The following is a 22,290-nucleotide window of genomic DNA, read 5'->3' as shown; positions in this document are numbered from 1 at the left end:
GACAGCTGCTGCTACCCAGCGGGCACAGGGCAGTGCAGGCTGGAGCATGTGTACGCTGGTGTATATGTGCATACCTGTGTGCATGCCTGTGTGCGTGTGTGCATGCCTGTGTGTGTGGGCATGCCTGTGTGTATGTACGCCTGTGTGTGCATGTGCATGCCTGTATGTGTGTGCATGCCTGTGTATGCATGTGCATGCCTCTGTGTGTGTGCATGACTACGTGTATGTGTGCATGCCTGTGTGTGCCTGTGTGCATGCCTGTGTGTGTGCCTGTGTGTGCATGCCTGTGTGTGCCTGCCTTTATGTATGCACACCTGTGTGTGTGTGCACATGCCTGTGTGTGTATATGCATGCCTCTGTGTGTGCATGCCTGTGTGTATGTGTGCATGCTTGTGTGTGTGCGCGCATGCCTCTGTGTGTGTGCCTGTCTGTGTGCCTGTCTGTGTGTGTACATGCCTGTGTGCATGCCTGGGTGTATGTGCGCATGCTTGTGTGTGTGCATGCCTGTATGTGTGTGTGCATGCCTCTGTGTGTGCATGGCTGTATGTGCGCATGCTTGTGTGTGTGTGCATGCCTGTGTGTGCGTGCATGCCTGTGTGTGCGTGCCTGTGTGTGCGTGCATGCCTGTGTGTGTGCATGCCTCTGTGTGTGCATGCCTCTATGTGTCTGCATGCCTCTGTGTGTGCATGCCTCTATGTGTCTGCATGCCTGTGTGCATGTTTGCGTGTGCATGCCTCTGTGTGTGTGCATGCTTGTGTGCATATCCATGTGTGTGTGCTCCTGGGTGCATCCTAGTGTCCAAGATCAATGGGGCTGCAAAAATCAAATGACTGGGCAAGCAATTCTTCCTATGAGGGGGAGTGACTGGTGTCAACAAAACCCAGCTCTTTCCCCAAAGGGCTGGGGGGCCTCCAGCAGGTTTTTTAGAAGATGATAGTTCAGGAGGCTGGGGATGCTCAGAAGGAAACCATCACGTGAAAGAAGACCACAGACGTATCACAGGTGTAGGAAACAACCTCACTGAAAGGGATGGGGAAAGAACTGCTGACCTCGGTAGCTCCAGACATGAATGGACTCTGTAAGACTAAAGGCAAAAGGAACAGAATAGATAAAGCTGGGTTATAAGCCAACCAGAAAGTGAGTGCAGCCACATCGATAGAAGTAAGCAAGGGATTCAAAAGTGAATGGGAGGAAGGGGCCGATCTTGCAATGCAGACAAATTCCAAGCAATTCGCATCACTTCTCTGTCCTCAGGCGGTGACGTGTAGCCCCCATTCCCCCGACCCCTTATGCGTGGGCTGTGTACAGTGGCTTCCTTCTGAGAGCACAGTGTGGAAAAGGGAAAAATGGGAGCATCTCTCCATGGGGAAACCTGATGCACACAAGCTCAGCCAGGAGATGGGGGCAGCATCGCCCACGATGAGCCATGCCAACAGGACAGGCCCTCGGCACCGGGCGATGAGAAAGGCATTTCCCTCTGTGCTCCTCCTCCCCACACCCACAGCCCTGTCTAATTGTGAAAACACCAGATGGATCCCAATAAGGGGCACCCTACAGACACCTGACCAGTCCTCCTCTGAAACTGTCCAGGTCATCACCAACAGGGAGAGCCTGGGAAACGGTCACCGCCCAGAGAAGCCCAGGGAGACGAACGAGGGAACGTTGTGTGGGAACCGGGGTGGGGCCTGGGGACAGAAAAGGACCAGCAGATAAATGCTAATGAGAGAAGAAAAAAAATGTGGACTTCAGTTAATAATAATGCATCAATATTCGTTCTCTAATTGTGAGAAGCGTACCAAACTGGAGTAAGATGCTGATAAGGGGGGAACCTGGGTGTAGGATATACGGAAATTATCTGTACTATCTTTGCACTTATTCTGTAAGTCCAGAACTGTTCTAAAATGAAAAGTTTGTTTAAAAATGCCTCCTGGCTGGGCGTGGTGGCTCAAGCCTGTAATCCCAGCACTTTGGGAGGCCGAGACGGGCGGATCACGAGGTCAGGAGATCGAGACCATCCTGGCTAACACGGTGAAACCCCATCTCTACTGAAAAAATACAAAAAACTAGCCGGGCGAGGTGGCGGGCGCCTGTAGTCCCAGCTACTCAGGAGGCTGAGGCAGGAGAATGGCGTAAACCCGGGAGGCAGAGCTTGCAGTGAGCCGAGATAGTGCCACTGCACTCCAGCCTGGGTGACAGAGCGAGACACCGTCTTGGAAAAAAAAAAAAAAAAATTGCCTCCTGGCCATTGTGTGGGTTAATAGATTTAATGTAAAAAATGCTGCTGCTCAGACTGGCAGAAAATGTTTGTGAAAAGCATATAAAATACTTGTAGCCAAAATATACAGAGAACCCTTAAAACTCACCAACAAGCAAGCAAACCACCCAACTAAAAGAAGGATAAAATATTTAAATGGATACCTCACAACAGAAGATATTCAGATGGCAAACTCAGACATGAGAAGATGCTGCACACTGTATGTCATTAGGAAACCGCAAATTAAAGCAACAATTAGAGGCTGTGTTCAGTGGCTCATGTCTGCAATCGCAGCACTTTGGGAGCCAAGGCAGGAGGATCATTTGAGCCCAGGAATTCAAGACCTGCCTGGGCAACATAAGGCCTCGCCTCTACTAAAAATTTTAAAATGTACCAGGCATAGTGGCACACGCCTGTAGTCCCAGTTACTCAGGAGGCTGAAGTAGGAGGATCACTTGAGCTGAGATCAAGTTTGCAGTGAACCATGATCACACCACTGCACTCCAGCTTGGGAGACAGAGTAAGTCCCTGTCTTGGGAAAAAAAAAAAAAAATACCTCGACGCAATTGTCAGAATGATGAAAATCTAGAACACTGACATCAAATGCTGGTGAGGATGTGGAGCAACAGGAACTCTCAACATTGCTGGCAGGAGTGCCAAATGGTGCAGTCACTTTGGAAGACAGTGTGACGAGTTCACACACAAGTAAACATGCACATACTCCACGATCCAGCAACTCAGCTCCTAGGTGTCTCCCTGAATGAGCTGAAAACGTACGCCCACACAGAAATCTCAGTGTTAGTGTTGACAGCAGCTTTATTCACCATTGCCCAAAACGGCAAACAATCCAGAGGTCCTTCAGTAGCTGAGTGGATAAATTATCCGTGACACATGCAGACAGCAAGATGCTGTTCAACACTAAAGAGAGACGAGCTGTCAAGCCACGACACAACACGAAGGAAGCTTAAATGCATATTGCCAAATGAATGAAACTGATCTGAAAAGGCTGCATGCTGTGTGATTCCAACTTGATGACATTCTAGAAAAGGCAAAACTACACAGCCAGTGGTTGGTCAGGCGTGGTGGCTCGTGCCTGTAATCCCAGTACACTGGGAGGCCGAGGTGGGCAGATCTTGAGGACAGGAGATCGAGACTATACCGGTTAACACGGTGAAATCCCGTCTCTACTAAAAATACAAAAATTAGCTGAGCGTGGTAGCACATGCCTTCGTCCCAGCTACTCAGGAGGGTGAGGCAGGGGAATCGCTTGAACCCGGGAGGCAGAGGTTGCAGTGAGCTGAAATCATGCTACTGCACTCCAGCCTGGGTGACACAGCAAGACTCTGTCTCAAAAAAAAAAAAAAAAAAATCAGTGGTTGTGAGGGGTTAGACGGCAAGGGAGGGATGGATAGGTGGAGCACAGAGCAGTTTTAGGGCAAGGAAGCTAGGCTGTGTGATTCTATAACGATGGGTACAGGACAGGATGCATCTGTCCAAACCCACAACATGAGCAGCACCAAGCACGGACCCTCATGTAAACTATGGACTTCAGTTATTGTAACAAATGCCCTAAACCAGTGCAAGCTGTCAACAACAGGGGAGCTGGAAGTGAAAGTGCACAGGGGAAAACTCTGTACCTTCTGCCTGATTTTTCTGCCAACCTAAAACTGGGCTCTGTCCCCGACCCCAAGAGGGGCTCCTGAGGACCCTGGCCCCTGCCTCCGTGTCACCCCCACCCTCGCCACTCCCTCTGCCACATTTTCCTTACTGAAGGCACGGCACCTTGCTCCATCTAAGAGCATGGCAGGGTGTGTGTAAGAAAAACCCTGAAATAATGAGACACTGTATTTGAAATAATTGGACCCTTAAAAACAGGTCTCTTTTTATAAGGAATTGTACCGAACAAACCAAAGGCACCCAAATATATTCACCAGTAGCAAAGGGAGTTATTTACTCGACGTCTTCCAGCTCCTTCATTGGCACTGGGTAATTTCTGCACCTCTCACCCTCTGCAGACAGAGGTTCATGAGGTTCCAGAACCATATTCTCTTGAATTGCCTCACCTTCCCAGGTGCTGTTAGTTCTGGGGAATCGCACTGGGTGATTCACTCAGGGGCCAAGGTGAGACTGCGGAGCATGAACTGTCAGTCATTGCACGCATCAAACAAGCCCCTTCCGCTCTTCACGACGATGCCCTGAAGGTAGTCGGTGCACCAGGACCCAGAATGTCCTTGAGGCCTCCTAACTGGGTGGTGCGGGAGGTGGGAAGGGGCTCCCCGGCGACAAAGCCCCACAGCAGCAAGAAGGGGGAGCCGGGGATGGGGGGTGGCCGAACTGGAGGAGCTCAGCCTCATAGGCAATGAGTGCACCACGGCCCTGGAAACAGATTCAGTAACTGGATTTCATCAGTGAGGTCCACACGCATCACAGGTGCTCTGCGGAATCGGGCTTCACAAAGGAACCTCTCTTTCTGACTTCTCATCCAGATACTTAAAGAGTCGAAAGGCATTTCTAGCTTTATTAACCAGACCTCTGTTGCGGTTCCTAAGGCTTCTCTCAAATTTGGAGACAATGGTGCAAGATAAAAGGGCCAACCTAAGTTTTGTTCAAATTGTCAGGTTCACTTTCTGTTCGGGGCTTGGAAACATGACTGGGTCTCATCTCAGAGGTTCCAACCAAAGCAGGAGACGAGCCCTGAGACTCTGGTGGGGGAAGTCTTTGTTTTTTTTTTTTTTTAACACTACTTTCATCACCGTTACTTAATAAAATTTACATTTAGAACAGGTACCAGATGGTCGCCTGCAATCACACAGGCTGTTATGTTTTCACTGACAGGTCATTCCACTGGGATTTAATTATCTCAGTCTAGAGGGCTGCTTCTCTCTGCTCCCGCCCCATGTCCAGTCCCAAAACAGGGACATGGGGCCCAGGTCTGCAGGGCCTGGGACTGAGCAAGGCGTCATTTCCTAAGCTTAGCAAAAAGGCTGCTTTCAACTCTAAGCACAGACTCTGCTGCTCCCCAGGTGGCTTTGAGAAGTCACCAAACTCACTGTGGAGAGGCTAAAATATGGGATGGGAACATGCCCAGGCTGTGGCCGACAACCAGGAGGAAAGTGGGAATGTGAACAGCTTGTCCCCTACCTGGGCCTGCCTGGGTCATCCATGTCTAGCCAGGCCGGCTAATGCTAAGAGACCCCTGTTTGTCCCACTGTCTTTTCCCCCAGGAGTTGACAGCAGGGACCTCCAAGGGCAAGCGGAGCCCAGGCTCTGCCCCTGCCCTCCACAATGACTCAGCGACTGCTAGACTGGGCTGTGGTAACAAGATGCCAGAAGCTAGGTGGCTTAGAAGTGACAGACACGTATTGCTCACGGTTTTGGAGGCTGGAAGTCCAAGATCAAGGTGCTGGCAGATTTGGCGTGTGTCTACCTGGCTCACAGAGGCCACCTTCTTGCTGCGGCCTCACAGGGTGGAAGGGGCGAGGGAGCTCTCTCGGCCTCTTTTGTAAGGGCACTAATCCCATTCATAAGGGCCCCACCCTCTTAATACCATCACCTAGGGGGTTAGGGTTCAACAGTATGGGGGACGCAGACATCAGCCCTGGCGGCCGCTCAGCTGGGCTCTCAGAGCTTCAGATTCCTCCCAAGACAGTGGTGCCTGCAGGGGACCCCCCCTTGATTACAGAGCCGAGGCCTGGCAAGGCCCTGTTTGCTGCTGGAGCACAGCAGGTCACCAACAGACTGCAGCTATCACTCTCAAGTGCCCTTATTACTGGTAGGGTGGGTGACAGTGCCAGTCTCCCTGGGACCACCAGGCTTCCCAGGATATGGGGCATTCGGCACTAAAATCAGGGCAGTCCCAGGAAAACCGGACACATTGGTCACCCTGCCTGTTTCCTGGAGGCAGCCTGCCAGAGCCAACCCTATATTTCTCCCTCTGCGTCCAAAACCAGGAGAAAACAACATTGATTGAGCTGCTGTAGTTGATGCTGATGACAGGAACATTCTGGAAACTCTATTAAGGGTGGCACATGTCCCACAGGCTTAACCACTGATATGGTTTGGATGGGTGTCCTGCCCAAATCTCATGTGGAAATGTAATCTCCAGGGTTGGAGGTGGGGCCTGGTGGGAAGTGACTGGATCCTGGGGATGGATTTGTCATGGTTTAGCACCATCCCCTTCCTTGGTGCTGTCCTGGCAAAAGTGAGTGAACTCTTACAAGATCTGATTGTTTAAAAGTGTGGCACCTCTCTCTCTCTCTCCCTCTCTCCCCTTCTCACTCTCTCTCCTCCTCTGCCCGTCTCTCTCTCTCTCTCTGGCCCTCTCCCCTTCTCTCTCTCTCTCCCCTTCTCCCCTTCTCTCTCTCCCCCTCCCCACCTCCCTCTCTCTCTCCTGCTTTCGCCATGCGATGCGCCTGCTCTTCCTCTGCCTTCCGCCATGAGTAAAAGCTCCCAGAGGCCTCCCCAGAAGCAGATGCCACCAGTTTCCTGTACAGCCTGAAGAACCTAGAGCCAATTAAATCTCTTTTCTTTATAAACTACCCAGCCTCAGGTATTTCTTTACAGCAATGTGAAAATAGCCTGATAGCACCACACTGCTCATCTAATGCTCACCTTTTCCTGCCCTGTTATCATTCAGTTTAGGAGACAAGAGGATGGAAGCTGAGAGAGGTTCTTTAACCTGGTCTTCACACAGCCGGCTGCAGAGAAGCGGGGGTTAAAGTCTCCTCTCTGGGGCTCTCCATGGCCTGGCATTGAGCTGGGCATTGGAAGGGTCACCTCTGCAGTTCCAACATAGGGCTCCCTGGTCCTGCACCTCTGAAGCCCAGCGTCTCTAACAGTGGTGTCATCCGTGTGGCCGGGGAGTGTCGGCGTTTCAGTCAGGAGGATGCATATCCGTCCTTCCCACTCTGCCTTCTCTTACTCTGCCTTGACAGAAACAAAGTGAAGGTGGTGTCCTCCCTGGCAACATGGGGCTCTGGCTTCTCACCGGAGCTTGTGTTAAGCTTGTCTCCCCTGATACTCGCTCTGTGTGTGCCTGAGGGTTGCTATAAGCCATTGCTCTGGAATTACCCACAGCTACCTTTGTTTCTGAGAGCACCCACCCCGGCTTACTTTTCTCTTTTCCCTCGTCACCCTGGGTCCCCACTTCACTGCCCCTCTGTCAGCACTGCTGGTTTCTCTCCTGATTTGAGAAAACAAGTGAGAATTCTTGAGACACTGGTGGCAGGCGCAGAAGTTGGGAAGCGGGGTGGTGTGAGGCCAGGGCCACCTGCGCTGTCTGCAGCCGACCCGTGGGTCTGCACTTGGCCTTCAGTTTCGGAACTTTCTCCCTTAGTTACCCCTTTTCCCTTTTTATTTGCCATACATAATGTTTTTGGCCTTACAAAAATATGTCAGTGTATATGATCACTGTTAGTTTTACCTGTACAAAAACCCACACACAGGTGTTTATGGCAGCTTGACCCACAATTGCCAAAAGCTGGAAGCAGCCCAGACGTCCTTTAGAAGGCGAGTGGATAAGCAAACCGCGGTACGTCGGAAAATGGAACATTGTCCAGCGCAAACAGGAAACATGCTTCCAAGCTGTGAAAGGCCTGGAGGCACCTTCCGCACGTGCTGCCAAGTGAAAGAAGCCGATCTGAAGCACACTGTGTGATAAGATTCCAGCTCTAGAACATTCTGGAAAAGGAGAACGTGAAAGGGTCAGCAAGGCTGGGTGTGGTGGCTCATGCCTGTAATCCCAGCACTCTGGGAGGCAGAGGTGCGCAGATCACCTGAGGTCAGGAATGTGAGCCCAGCCTGGCCAATGTAGTGAAACCCCATCTATACTACAAATAAAAAAATTAGTTGAGCATGGTAGCACATGTCTGTAATCCCAGTTACTGGGAGGCTGAGGCAGGAGAATCGCTTGAACACGGGAGGCGGAGGTTGCAGTGAGGCAAGATCGTGCCACCGCACTGCAGCCTGGGCGACAGAGAGAGACTCAGTCTCAAAAAAACCCAAAACAAAACAAAACAAAAAGGGTCAGCAGCTTACAGGGACTCAGGGATGAACAGGGGCACAGAAGAGCTCTCAGGCCGTGAAGCTGATCTTTATGATACTGTGATGGTGGATACAGGACATCTGGCAAAAGTGACAGAATGTACAACACCAAGCTTGAACCCTCATATAAGCTCTGGACTTTGGGATCACTCGTGGGTACAACTCCAGGCATAAATCCTCGTGTAAGCTCGACTTTAGGATCACTAGTGGGTGCTACACCAAGCACGAACCGTCGTGTAAGCTCTGACTTTAGGATCACTATTGGTTCACTGATGGTAACACATGTGCCACACTAAAGCAAGATATTACTAACACGGGAAACTGGGGGAGGGGACAATATGGGAACTCACATGCAATTTTCTGTCAGCCTAAAACTGCTCTAAAAAATCCGCTCTGCTCATTTCACAAAAGGGAGGCAGGAGAAGAGGAAGTTCTGCTTTATAGAGAAATATGAGCCACTACGAGAAGAAAAACTGATTCATAAAATTGCCGTTTGGCAACAACCAGGGGAGAACTGATTCCATAATTCTGCTTTAAATTTTAAAATTGAAAATAAGAGGCTGGGCTCAGTGGCTCACGCCTGTAATCCAAACACTTCAGGAGGCCGAGGCAGGACGACTGCTTGAGCCCAGGAGGTTTAAGACCAGCTTGGGTCACATAGGGAGACCCTCATCTCTACAAAAAAATATAAAAATTAGCCCAGAGGCTTGTCATCGTGAGAATATTTCAGAACATTCATAAGGTAACTCTGTGCTACTGTCTCCACGGATCAGGCTCCCAAGCCGTTTCTACTCAGTTCTGGGAAACACGGTCAGGTCTTTCTCCTTTAATTCTGCTGCTTCGCAGTGGTTCACAACAACTATGGACTTTCTGCATTGGCACCGGCCTAATCCAGAATTCCAGCGGCAGAATTTCGAGTATGGTGGCATGTACCTGTAGTCCCAGCTATTCAAGAGGCTGAGGCGGGAGGATCAACTGAGTTCAGGAGGTCAAGGCTGCAGTGAGCTGTGATCGTGCCAGCCTGGGTGACAGAAGGAGACCCTGTCCCAAGAAGAAGGAAGGGGAGGGAAGAGGAGGGGAGAGGCCAGGCGCGGTAGCTCACACCTGTAATCCCAGCACTTTGGGAGGCCGAGGCCGGTGATCACCTGAGCTCAGGAGTTTGAGACCAGCCTGGGTAACATGGCAAAACCCCGTCTCTACAAAGAATAGCTTGGCGTGGTGGCACATGCCTGCAGTCCCAGCTACTTGGGAGGCTGAGGTGGGAGAATCACCTGAACCTGGGAGGTCAAGGCTGCAGGGAGCTGAGATTGCACCACTACACTCCAGCCTGGGTAACAGAGGGAGACCCTGTCTCAAAAAAAAAAAAAAAAAACAAAAAGGAAAGAGGAGGGGAGGGGTAATGATTTCTGTCGAGGCCAAAACCAAAACAAAATAAACCCCCAACCTCTGTGTGTGCTCATCGTCTCCCTGGGTGATGCAGGGAAGTGTCCTGTAAGGAAGCACGCACGCATTCTGTCTTTGAGCACCAGACCCACCGGGGCCCCGTCCCAGGCCCCGGCCCCACGGGTCTCTGCCTTTGCTGGAGACCCTAGAACGCCTGTCCTTAAGTGATCTTTCCCAGGAGCCACTTGTCAGGGACCTGATGACAGCAGGAGTTCCTGTGTCTTCTCTGGGTTTGGTCTTTGTCATCAGTAAACCAGCCCGGAGGCTTGTCATCATGAGAATATTTCAGAACTTTCGAAAGGTAACTCCGTGCTACCATCTCCACGGAACAGGCTCCCGAGCCGTCTCTCCTGAGTTCTGGGGAACGTGGTCAGGTCTTTCTCCCTCTTTAATTACGCACCTCCACAATGGCTCTAACAACTATGAACTTGATGTTTGGCACCGGCCTAATCCAGGATTCGAGTGGCAGCAGCTTTAACTCCAGGCAGGGCCCAGAGAAATCGCTGCTTACCTGTTCAGAGTCTGCACTGATGCGTTTTTAGCAGCAAATTGAGGGTCTATTCTGGAATAACAGTCATTTCAGAACTCTTAAAGTCAAGACACCAACAACAGTCTGGTGAAGGAAGCCGGGGGAGGCCTGGCTTGGGACGGGGGCCAATTACAGCGGGCACATGAGGAAGAGAGGAGCACAGCAGCTCAGAAGGGACTCCCAGCCTCCTTCTACTGCCGGCCAGGCCAAGGCAAGACAGAGGGCCACGCTGCCTGGTTACCCCACAGCAGCATTAGAAACAGCCCTGGATGAGGCCAGGATGAAGACCTAAGTGGCTCTGCCAGGGTGGTGGGAGCCACGGCCAAAGGCTGTCTCCAGGGAGAGTCCAGGTCAGCAGCTCAGGATGAAGGCTGCCCGTGGAGGTGCTCCGAGGCTCAAGGTCAAGCTCAGGAGCCCCTGGGTCCATTTACTTTCACAGCCTCAGATGGAAAGGGCTCAAGTCCTCACAGAGCCAGGAGCTGGTGCAGAGGCCATCGCCAGAGAGAAACTGCCACGTCAGCGCAGCACAGAATGCGTCCACATCGGGGAAGGCCGACTGGCCAGGACTCTCCCGAGCTGCCTGCAGACCTGCACGCTCTCCGTCACACCACCATGCCCGGGTCAGGCCTCTCTGCTTCCCACCTCAGCTCCTCTCCTCCTCCCACTGCCGGCTCCACGGCTGAGGGCCACCACTCACATAAGATGAAGCCCTGCAACTGCCCACCACCCTCCAGATGCCCTGCAGGCCTAGACTCTACTACTCCTGCCTGCCACATGCCCTTGCCCCATCACTGCCTTTCCGCTCTCCTCCTCTCCAGATGTCCCCAGCAACACAAGCCCCACTCAGCCTCCTGCTTCATGCCATCAGCTGGGACTGCCCAGACCTCCAGCGAAAGCTCGGCCTTGTCCACGTCACTGCCCTGCACACAGACCCTCAGGCTTCCCTGACTCATGGAGGATCGGCGCAGGGCCTGGGGCCTGCTCAGCTGTAGACAGGCACTCACCTTCCTATCCTTTCCCTACCCGCTGGGTGCACTCTGCCCCTCCGAGCCACGCTCATGCAGTCCTGCCTCCTGATGTCACAGGCATCAAAGCTCCTGTGCCGGCTCCTCCTGCCGCTCACAGTGAAGCCTAAGAGACACAGACAACTGCAAAGAGGCGAGGACAGTCCTCCAGCAGTGCTCAGGCAGAGCTGTGCAGGCTGGATCCACACCCAGCAGGGTCTCCCCCGGCGTTCAGAGGTCTGAGGGGTTCCCACAAATGATGAGAAAGTGGCATCCTTCAGTTGACAAACGCATTTGTTGTGTATTTTATATTTTGGAGGTGTGACACCAGTACGTGACGACTGCACACCATGCAGGGGCCAGAAGCAGGGCTGGCACACTCAAGACAAGAGGGGAGGGAGGTGCCCACTGCCCTGAGCCCAGGAGGAGTGTCCCCAGCCCAGGATAGCCCACCTGAGGGGGCATACTCTGAGTTGCTATGGAGACCCTCAGCTCCGCCTCTCTTGGTTCTCCATAAGACCTAACCTCTGCCTGCCAACTCCAGCTGGTGCCCTGCTGGCAAGGGACTGTCACCTGGGGTGACAGTGCTCACACCCAGGGACAGTGGGTGATGTCTGGAGACACTGTTGGTTGTCACAACTAGGTGTTGCTATTGACGCTGAGTGGAGGCGGGGGCTGGCACTGAACCCTTTGGTGCACAGGACGGTCACGCTGCAAAGACACACTCGTGGAACCACCAAGGGCCTGGGCCGTCTTTCCCGACCGATGCTTAGAGGCCCACACTCGTTAGGAATGCGGTTTCCAGCAGGGGAATAAGAAGATGCGTGTGTGCAGATGCCTGTCTGCTGGGCTGCCCGTGCCCAGCGGAAGGCAGAAACACACATCCTCCGCCTTTACAAACATATGTGTCTCCAAAGATCCAAGGCTGGCACACAGGGGCACAACACATGCGTGTCATCTGCTCATTCATTCACTTCCTCAACAATTCTGCACCGAGCACCTGCCGTGCTCCAGGCCCCGTGCAAGACGCTGGGGATGCCCCATGGACAAGACGGACTCAGCCCCTGCTGACTGAGAAGCCAGGAGAGTGAGAATGCACCTGTAAACACCAAGCAAAACCAAGTAAAACGTAACGGCCACGTCATTCACGGGTAGCCTGAGCAGCGGGCTGGCCTTTTCTATGCTTCCGTAAAGCCTGGTAAGGTCCCCTCTAGCGAGTGCCCACCTCCGGTCTCGAGGTCGTGGAAATTGGGATCCAGGCCTCGGTCCAGCATCTTGGCGATCTTCTCCACCGAGCGATGCTGAATGTGATCCATGCATTTCTTCAGATTGGTCTAGAAGGAAAAACAATACAATTCAAACATCTTTATAAGAAATGTCCCAACCTGAGCAACGAAGTAAGACCCCATCTCTACAAAAAAATCAAAAAATTATGGCCGGGCGCGGTGGCTCAAGCCTGTAATCCCAGCACTTTGGGAGGCCGAGACGGGCGGATCACGAGGTCAGGAGATTGAGACCATCCTGGCTAAGACGGTGAAACCCCGTCTCTACTAAAAAATACAAAAAACTAGCCGGGCGAGGTGGCGGGCGCCTGTAGTCCCAGCTACTCGGGAGGCTGAGGCAGGAGAATGGCGTAAACCCGGGAGGCAGAGCTTGCAGTGAGCCGAGATCACATCACTGCACTCCAGCCTGGGCGACAGAGCGAGACTCCGTCTCAAAATAAATAAATAAACAAATAAATAAATAAATAAATAAAAATAAAAATTAAAAATTAGCCAGATGTGGTGGAACACGTGATTCCAGCTACTCGGGAGGCTGAGGCAAGAGGATCACCTGAGCCAAGGCTGCAGTGAGCTGTGTTCATGCCACTGCACTCCAGCCTGGGCAACAGAGCAAGACCTGTCTCAAGAAAGAAAAACAAATGTCTTTCCAGGGTCTGGGAAAGTTCCTGACTGGTACACTCGGGAGACCCACTCTCGCCAGGGCGCACTGCAAGCCCTGAGGCTCCTGGAGCTGAGGCTTTTGGAACCACAGGCTGAGCACAGTGTCTGGCACAAGGCAAGTCCTGGATGAATGTTTAAATCATCAGCCTGTCCTGGATGAATGTTTAAAATCCCCTCACTCTTCACCATCCTGGTGCTACGGACTTACTGTGTGCATCCCCCAAAAATTCCTAAGTTGAATAATCTCCGATGTAATAGCATTGAGAGGTAAGGCCTTTGGGAGGTGACAAAGTCAGGAGGGTGAAGCCCTCGTGAATGGGAGTAGTGTCACTGCAGAAGAGGTTCCAGAAAGCTCCCTTGCCCCTTCCTCCGCATGAAGGCAGAGCAAGACGATGGCCATCCCAACCAGGAACAGGAACTAGGCCTTCGCCAGATGCTGAACCTGCCGATGCCACGATCTCAGACTTCCAGCCTCCAGAATGGTGAGAGACACACTTTTGTGGTTTATAAGTTACCCAAGGTATTTCGTAAAAGCAGCGCAAATGGCCTTAGATACTTTGCTGAGAGCTACGGATGTTCCTCTGCTTTCGGAAGAGACAGCCGGGCTGCTGGAGCACTTTTCAAATCTCCAGTTTCCAGGGCCAGCCTCCTGCCTCCATCGCCACAGAGTGAGGCCCGCGGATTGGTACTTAACCCACTTTGTGGTGAACCCCGTGGCCACACAGGCAGAAAACAGCGAAGCCTGGTCCCCGAGTGGCTCAAGGTGAAGGGCGGGGCTCATTTGCTGTGAGGTCATGATGGTCCGCAGCTCAACCTGACGGGGTGGGAACTTTCCTACCCTCCCAGCCTCGCTGTAAGAAAAGTCATGATCCTCTGCCCATCCAGAGCCAGCCTGGGCTGTCTGAGCAGGACTGTGGGACTTGGCACCCCTCTGCCTGCTGCGTCTAATACTCCTCACCAGCCTAATTCTTTGTCCCTACTCTGTACCTCTCTCAAAGAAAGGGGACAAAGGTGGCTTCTGACACAGCAGGTTCCTGGGCCTCTCAGCCTCCTGGCACAGGCGGGATTTCCACCTGACCGTTTTCTGTAGAGTCCAGAACCAGACCTGATCCAATGCCCCAAAACGCACGACCTACACATGATGTCACTGAAACCCTGCATTGTTATTTACAAATCAGCATTTTTAAAATTCACAAATACGTTTTTATCTGCACATCAGAGGGTGATTAAAAAAAAAAAAAACCTTGCTGTCTGAATGCCGCTTTCCAGGCAAACTCCAGGGCAGAGGCAGGGGAAGGATAGGAAGAGCCCAGAGCATCTTGTGCCAGAAAGTGGCCGGTGCGTTCAGGATGCTGGGGACGAGCCACAGGGCAGAGCACCAGAGGAAGGGCAACTGCCGGCCACATCTGGACAACCTGAGCACAAAAATCAATAATGATAATGACAGATTAGAACCCAGTGAGTACAGTAAGAATCCCGCCGGGCACAGTGGCTCACGCCTGTAATCCCAGCACTTTGGGAGGCCGAGGTGGATGGATCACCTGAGGTCAGGAGTTTGAGACCAACCTGGCCAACATGGCAAAACCCCATCACTACTAAAAATACAAAATCGCCAGGCATGGTGGTGCGTGCCTGTAATCCCAGCCACTCGGGAGGCTGAGGCAGAAGGATCGCTGGAACCCGGGAGGCAGAGGTTGCAGTGAGCCAAGATTATGCCACTGCACTGAAGCCTGGGCAACACAGCAAAACTCTGTCTCAAACAAACCAACCAAACGGAATCCTTGCATCCATCTGATGTAAGAAGTGGGGGCAGCCAAACAAAACCCGAGAGGATCCTGCTGGCTGAGAAAGCCATTGGTGAGTTCGCAGCTGCAGGGAAGCTCACCTGGAGAGCACCAGGGCCCTCAAAGGGAAGCGCTTCAGGCAGCTGCCCCGACTCTCCACCCCATGCTCTGCAGGGAATGCTCTTGGGGTCTCCTTAGGAACAGCACCAGGGGCCGGGACAAAAGCCTCCTGGGTATTACAGATTCCTCCTCCTGTCAGTTAAGCAAACTGCTCGGCCCACATACCCTATGCCTCAGACCCCCCTCCATGCCTCCTCCTCAACTCACACAGCACCCTGAGAAACAGCAGGGTGTCCGTGGCGTGGATGTCTTATGTGGGACTCTGAGCTCAAGGCATAGTGCATTCTGCCAGGTTGTGAACACCGTGTGCAATGCCCTTGCTGCTCACCTGCAGTCTAACTTCAGTGCAGTTTACGTCAACAGCACTTTCACAAGGTTTTTCCTGAAGCAACAACAGCAGAACACTAATATGGGACTCGGCATGGACCCTCTTCCCTCCACCACGCCGTGCGTCTAGATCCCACTCTCTTCGGAGCTACCACTTTTGATCCTCCCTGTAGCAGCCAGTGGGATCTGCCCCCCCTTCCCCGAGCCCCCACGGCCACACCAAGCAGCCCCTGCTGCTTCCCGGGTGGGTCTCCGCAGTGTGCACCGTGGCGGCCGGTCTGCCTGTACATCCCAGACTGGCCACATGCCACGCCAGGTACACAGCAGGTGCCCCTGGAAGCAGAGTGTCTAAAGATAACACAACAAGATAACAATGAGGACGCCGTACGTGTAAATAACAGCCCGTTCCCTGCATACCTTTGTGTGGAGCTTGGCCAACTGTTTCTCATCGAGACTGGCTTGTTTATACACCCGCTTCTTGTATCGAAACTGGCACAGGGGAAAAAAAAAAAAAGAGAGAGAAAGAAAACAGGTCAATGCTTCACACAGCTGTTCAGAGGGAAAATGGGCCTGTTCCTTGGCTATGTCATAGAAGACGGGGAACCCCACAGCAAACTCTTCCAGTTTTAAATAAATGACTGGTATTCGCACCCCAGAGCCTACAACATCCTAAGCGTCACGTTTGCCAAGATTCTGCAGCAGTTTAGCCAAAAAAACATAAAAAGAAACAGGAGCAAGGGGAAGGGAAGATCCTGCAGGTGAGGAGCTGGGAGGTCTCCCACCTGGTGATGGGCTCCCCAGCTAACAGGATGGTGACGGTTCCTCCCGGGGGAATCGATCAGCCCTCGACAAGGCATTTTTGGTAAACAAGGATGCTGCTCCAAACACCAGGTTTTTCTCCTACATCGTCCACCTTAGTTAAAAGACACCTTAGAAGCCCCACCTGGGAAAAGCCCCACCTCCTGTACTCCTGCAACCTCCACCCAGAACGCTGGAGCTACTGTTTTTCCCTGCAAACAGCAGCGCCTCCTTTGAACTGGAAATTACATCATTGCATGGACCGAGGGGCATGTCTTCCTCGGATGTAGGGAGTAAGCAACACTGTCGGAGCGGGCTTGGTGGGTCTCTAAAACACCTCCTCCCTCCCCCAGCGCCCCGCTGGGCTGGAGATGCTGCAGAAGGTCTGGGAAGGACACTGAGCATTTAGGAGTCACAGCAGTTTGGAGTCGGGACCTCTGTTTCAATCCCAGCCCTAACGCTCTCAACTCACAGGGTAACTCAGGGCTGGGCACTTTCCTGTCTCACCTCAGTTTCCTCATCTGCCCCATGGGGATAACAGCACCACCTCCCAGAGTGGCCTGAGCATTGAATGCAAGCCTCCTGGCACAGACCTGCCACTAGACAAGTCCACTTTCTCTCTCCCTCCTTACTGCCCTTGATGCCATCACCCTGCACGGTTACACGTGTGCTCAGGGCCAGCAAAAACTGCCCCTGGGTAAAATGACAGTGCGGAGTAGTGGGTGGGTGAGCTCATCCTGAAACCGAAAGCCGCATCTCATGGAACGCTTCCAAATAAACAACCCTACTCTCCTTTTTCCACCATGCCAGACAAAACGGCTATTTGACAAAAGACAAAATTCTTGTGCACAGACTGATACTTGTAGGGTTTTGTTTTCAAGTGCCAAAATAAACCAGCTGTGAAATCAGAAAGTTCTGTGAAATGCAGGCTGCACAGAGTTCGGGGAGACAGTGTGCTGGTCAGAAGGGCACCCATTCATTTCCCAGAACAGAGCAGGTAGGAAGAGCTACAGGCCCATTTTAGAATTTCCACCTCTGATTCTAGATTCCAGGACAGCAGGTTCTGTGTGTCCATGCCCTGGAACCAATCACGCCTCTGGTCCAGATTTCAGAAGCCACTGAGAATGATGCCAGGTGCCTTCTCAGGCTCACAATCATGTGGCTAAGCCTAAAAGTCTCAGGGAATTCAATTCCACGGGTCCCCTTTCCAGATATAAAATAATCCGCTCGGGCCTATAGCATCTCTGGGCAAGAGGGTAAAGTATTCAAGCGGGGAGTGTTTATTCCAGAGTCATAAACATTTATAGCCCGTGACTACAGAGGACACCGGCTCAGAACCACAAATCCTTTTTCTTGCTATTTCTCCAACGTTTCATGAGCAGCCCACCCTATTATGCTGAAATTATCTGAAGCAAAGAGCCCAGACTGATGCCTGCCCCTAATGTGTCAATTCCTGGGTCAATCTCAGCCTTTGCAGTGGGTCACCTGGTGGGACAGTGGCCTGGGGAGATGAATAAACCTAAGTACCAGCAACAATTTTGGCCAGGCATGGTGGCTCACACCTGTAATCCCAGCACTTTGGGAGGCCAAGGCAGGTGGATCACCTGAGGCCAGAAATTTAAGACCAGCCTGGCCAACATGGTGAAACCCGTCTCTACTAAAAATACAAAAATTAGCTGGGCATGGCATGGTGGTGGGCACCTGTAATCCCAGCTACTCAGGAGGCTGAGGCATGAGAATCACTTGAACCCAGCAGGCGGAGGCTGCAGTGAGCCGAGATCACACCACTGCAATCCAGCCTGGGTGACAGAGCGAGACTCGGTCTCAAAAGCAAAACAAAACAAAAACCAAACAGAAAGTATCAGCAACAATTTCATGACAATGAAATCAGAGCACCAGCTGCAACGTCAATCTGGGGACTTGTGGATGGCCAGACTCACAACACACACACTGTTCCATGAATACCTTCTCTGGCCCTCACCACCACTCCCGGACGTCACCACTAACATTCACTCGATGACCGGGAATCTGGGGCTCAGAGAGCGTGGGTGGCAGGCTCGAGGTTGCACAGCTACAGGTACTGGGGCCAGATGCAGAGGAGGCTCCCAGATTCTCTGGTCTTCTCGCCCAGTTTTCCTGCTGTTATGGATATGATCAGCCCCCGAAATGAACTGCGTGGATTTATTCTTCCTGATCCATCACCTCCCACTGGAGTGTAAGGTCTGTGGGATCAGCACCTTGACTTTACTGTGCCTGAAGTATCTGATCCTTAGTTGGACCTCAATGACAATTTTTTTCCCAATGGATACCCATTTTACAGATAAGCAAACTGAGGCCAGGACCCGTGAGTGATTTGCTCTAAACCACCCAACTTCCAAGTGGCATCTCATCTTTTTCTCCACCGAAACCCCTCCCCGAATCTGACACATGGTCCACACTGGGAATCCCAACAACCTCAGCCTCAACGTCACAACGGAACCGAGAAACATGCAGACGCAGCATCGCCTTAGTCCTGGGTGGGCGTCCATGACATCTCGGGCTTCAGGGGAATCTCTAGTCACCGAGTGGAGAACCCACTGAGGCTGCTCAAGAGTCAGCTGCAATTACACACATGCAGCCTCTCGCTGTTGACTAAGCTAAAGTGAGTGCAATCACTGAACGATGCCAACATGCTGTGCAGGAGTAGAAATGACCCGTTTCCGGCTTCTCTTAACTGACATAACCCAACACATATACACTACAGGAAACGCTGCCTGTAAACTTGGGGCACAGCAAGCCCAGGTCAGAAAGGAAAGACAAGGGTCATGCATCGCGTGGAAACGTGTCAGGGCTGCCCCATCTTATGGATCGGCCACTTCTGAAGGGAGGCCCAGGCGCTTGTGGCTGCTGACGGCAGCACAAAGAGCCCTGATCACCCGGACAGGAAGCGGAAGCAAAGCTGTGCTGTTGAGAACAGCTGGATGGCCACAGCCACCCTGTTACCCAAGGACTCAGAGATGAATTGGGGAATGGCATGGTTTGAATGTATGTCCCCTCCAAACCTCATGTTCAAATGTGATCCCTGGTGTTGGAGGTGGGGCCCGGTGGGAGGTCTTTGGGTCCTGGGGCGGATCCCTCCTGAAGGGCCTGGTGCACTCCCCAAGGTAGTAAATCAGTTCTCATTCTGTTAGTTCATGGGGGAGCCAGGAACTACTTCTCCCCTGCTCGCTCCTGCACCCGCTCTGGCCACCTAACACCTGCTCCTGCTTCACCTTCTGTCACGAGAACAAGCTCCCTGAGGCCTCGACGCCGAGCCGATGCTGGCACCACATTTTCTGTACAGCCTGCAGAACCGTGGGCCAATTAAACCTCTTTTCTCTCAGCCAGTCTCAGGTTTTTTTGCTGTTGTTTGTTTGTTTTTGTTTTTCAGACAGTTTCACTCTTTCAGACAGTTTACACAGAGTTTCAGGTTGGAGTGCAACGGTGCCATCTTGGCTCACTGCAACCTCCACCTCCAGAATTCCAGTGATTCTCCTGCCTCAGCCTCCCAAGTAGCTGGGATTACAGGTGCACATGACCACATCCAGCTAATTTCTGTATTTTTAGTAGAGATGGGGTTTCACCGTGTTGGCCAGGCTAATCTCAAACTCCTGACCTCAGGTGATCCACCCACCTTGGCTTCCCAAAGTACTGGGATTACAGGCGTGAGCCACCTCACCCAGACAGTTATTTCTTTATAGCAATGAAAGAAGACTACCGTGAGGAACACGATATAATTTAAAAATTCCTTCTGTGTCCCTGATTCCTGGCAGAGTTCCTAAAACCCTTGGAATGTCCTCGGTGATAAGAGTATCTCTGGAGCACTAATGAAATGACTCTCAACTCCCAGGCAGCTTCCAGGATGGGGACTGGTGGCCGGAAGGATCAGACCATGACTTGAAGGTCAGGATTCCCAGCCTCCCTGCTGACCAGCAGGATGGAATCGGATCACCATGGTCAGTGATTTCATCCTATGTAATGAAACTTCCATAAAAATCCCTCAACAACGGGGCCAGGAGGCTTCCGAGCTGACAAGCACATCCACGTGCTGGGAGGGTGGCGCACCCCCAACTCTACAGGGACGGAAGCTCCTGCAGGCTGGGCCCTCCCGACCTCGCCCAGTGCACCTCTTCATCAGCTGTGCGTTTGTACACTTTGTAATAAGCCAGGGGTAGTAGTTAAAATGCCTTCTTAGGTTCTCTGAGCTACTCTAGCAAGTGATTGAACCCGAAAAGGGGGTGGTGGGAACCCCTAGTTCACAGCCAAATGGGACAGAAGTGTGGGTGGCCTGGGGACTTGACGTTTGTGGAGGGCCGTCTTGTGGGACTGAGCCCTTAAACTTGTAGTTAGTGTCAGAACTGAATTAATTCTTGACATCCAGCTGGTGTCTGGATAGGTGGAGAAGGAGAACACACCATCCATTAGGCGCTGGGAGGGAAAAACGTAAAACCCCTCAGAGAAGCATGGGGAGCCCCGTTCTGCATGCTCAGGACCCACGGTCCTGGTTATGAAAGCCTGAATCAGACCTATGGTTTATTATTCACAGCAAGATTTCTCTCCACGGATTCTTTGAATCTGCAGTGAAAAAAAAATTATAAAAGTTGTATAACAGTGTGAGATTCACGGCAAAATCAGATGGAACCTTTTATTAGTCCATTTTCACACTGCTATAAAGAAATACCTAAGACTGGGTAATTTATGAAGCAAAGAGGTTTAATTGACTCACAGTTCCATAGGGCTGCGGAGGCCCCAGGAACATTATAGTCACGGCAGAAGGTGAAGAGAAAGTAAGCATCTTCTTCACAAGGCAGCAGGAGAGAGACGAGCAAAGGAGGAACTTCCAGACACTTAGAATAAAACCATCAGATCTCGTGAGAACTCACACTCACCATCATGAGAACAGCATGGGAAGCCGCTATGATCCAACCACCTCCCTCCCTCAATACATGGGGATTACAGGTTCCTCCCTCAACACGTGGGGATGACAATTAGAGGTGAGATTTCAGTGGGGAACACAAGCCAAATGATATCAAACCTCAAGACCCCAGATTGATTTTTTTTTTTTTTGAGACGGAGTCTAGCTCTGTCGCCCAGGCTGGAGTGCAGTGGCCAGATCTCAGCTCACTGCAAGCTCCGCCTCCTGGGTTTACGCCATTCTCCTGGCTCAGCCTCCCGAGTAGCTGGGACTACAGGCGCCTGCCACCTCGCCCAGCTAGTTTTTTGTATTTTTTAGTAGAGACGGGGTTTCACCGTGTTAACCAGGATGGTCTCGATCTGCTGACCTTGTGATCCGCCCGTCTCGGCCTCCCAAAGTGCTGGGATTACAGGCTTGAGCCACCGCGCCCGGCCCAGATTGATTTTTAAATGTGAGGATAATTTCCCAACGCAAATGGAATTTGTCTCCCCCCACCACCGTGTCTCCCCCACCCACCACGGCATCCAGGCTGTGACACAAACACGGCCCATGCACCGTGGGCTGAAATATACCTCCAGGGAAGGAACGCCCTCGCCCACAGGCTGTGGGTACTCCCGCAGGAGCCGCTCCTCGTCCAGGAACTTGCCGTCGCGCCCGTTGCTGGCCGGCTGGAAAAGGCCGTAGTTCAGGACATCTTTCAAACTCTGGGTTAATGTACACAGGATCCGCTGCTTTGCAATCCACACCGTGGCGTCCGGGTTAAATCGAATGCATTTCTGCCAGGAAGGACAAAGACAGGTGGTGAGTGACGGAGGACGCTACCTGAGTCACCCACGTGGGGCACATGGTCAGAGACAAAGCTGCTTCAACCCCTTCCCAACACTCCCTCTGAACAGTGAACCCACGACTTTTCACGTGGAAAAATAAAGCCTACTGGTTGCTGGGACAGAGACATTTGGTAAATATAGAAGGGAAAAAGGAAGGAACGAGACATTGGTCTCTTTGGCCTTGGTCTCACCACAGACTCAAATCTCCAGCACTGGCCGGGTGCAGTGGCTCACGCCTGTCATCCCAGCACTTTGGGAGGCCGAGGTGAGCAGATCACGAGGTCAG

General features: G+C 52.2%; 1 protein-coding gene across 6 annotated transcripts in view; it reads right to left on the bottom strand.

Moving 5' to 3' along the window:
- LOC105469739 (SH3 and multiple ankyrin repeat domains 2) overlaps window positions 1–22,290 on the bottom strand; it is a 666,868-nt gene that overhangs the window by 539,542 nt on the left and 105,036 nt on the right. For all 6 annotated transcript variants that reach the window (XM_011721220.2, XM_071074114.1, XM_011721226.2 and 3 more), the window contains 3 exons: window positions 21,750–21,953; window positions 15,864–15,935; window positions 12,498–12,606 (listed from right to left, as the gene is read on the bottom strand). In XM_011721220.2, the coding sequence (XP_011719522.2) occupies window positions 12,498–12,606; window positions 15,864–15,935; window positions 21,750–21,953 (385 nt within the window). The remainder of the gene's footprint in view (window positions 1–12,497; window positions 12,607–15,863; window positions 15,936–21,749; window positions 21,954–22,290) is intronic.

Source organism: Macaca nemestrina, chromosome 12, assembly GCF_043159975.1.
Source record: "Macaca nemestrina isolate mMacNem1 chromosome 12, mMacNem.hap1, whole genome shotgun sequence".
NCBI classification, from domain to species: Eukaryota; Metazoa; Chordata; class Mammalia; order Primates; family Cercopithecidae; genus Macaca; species Macaca nemestrina.
This window is presented reverse-complemented; position numbering and strand designations above follow the sequence as displayed.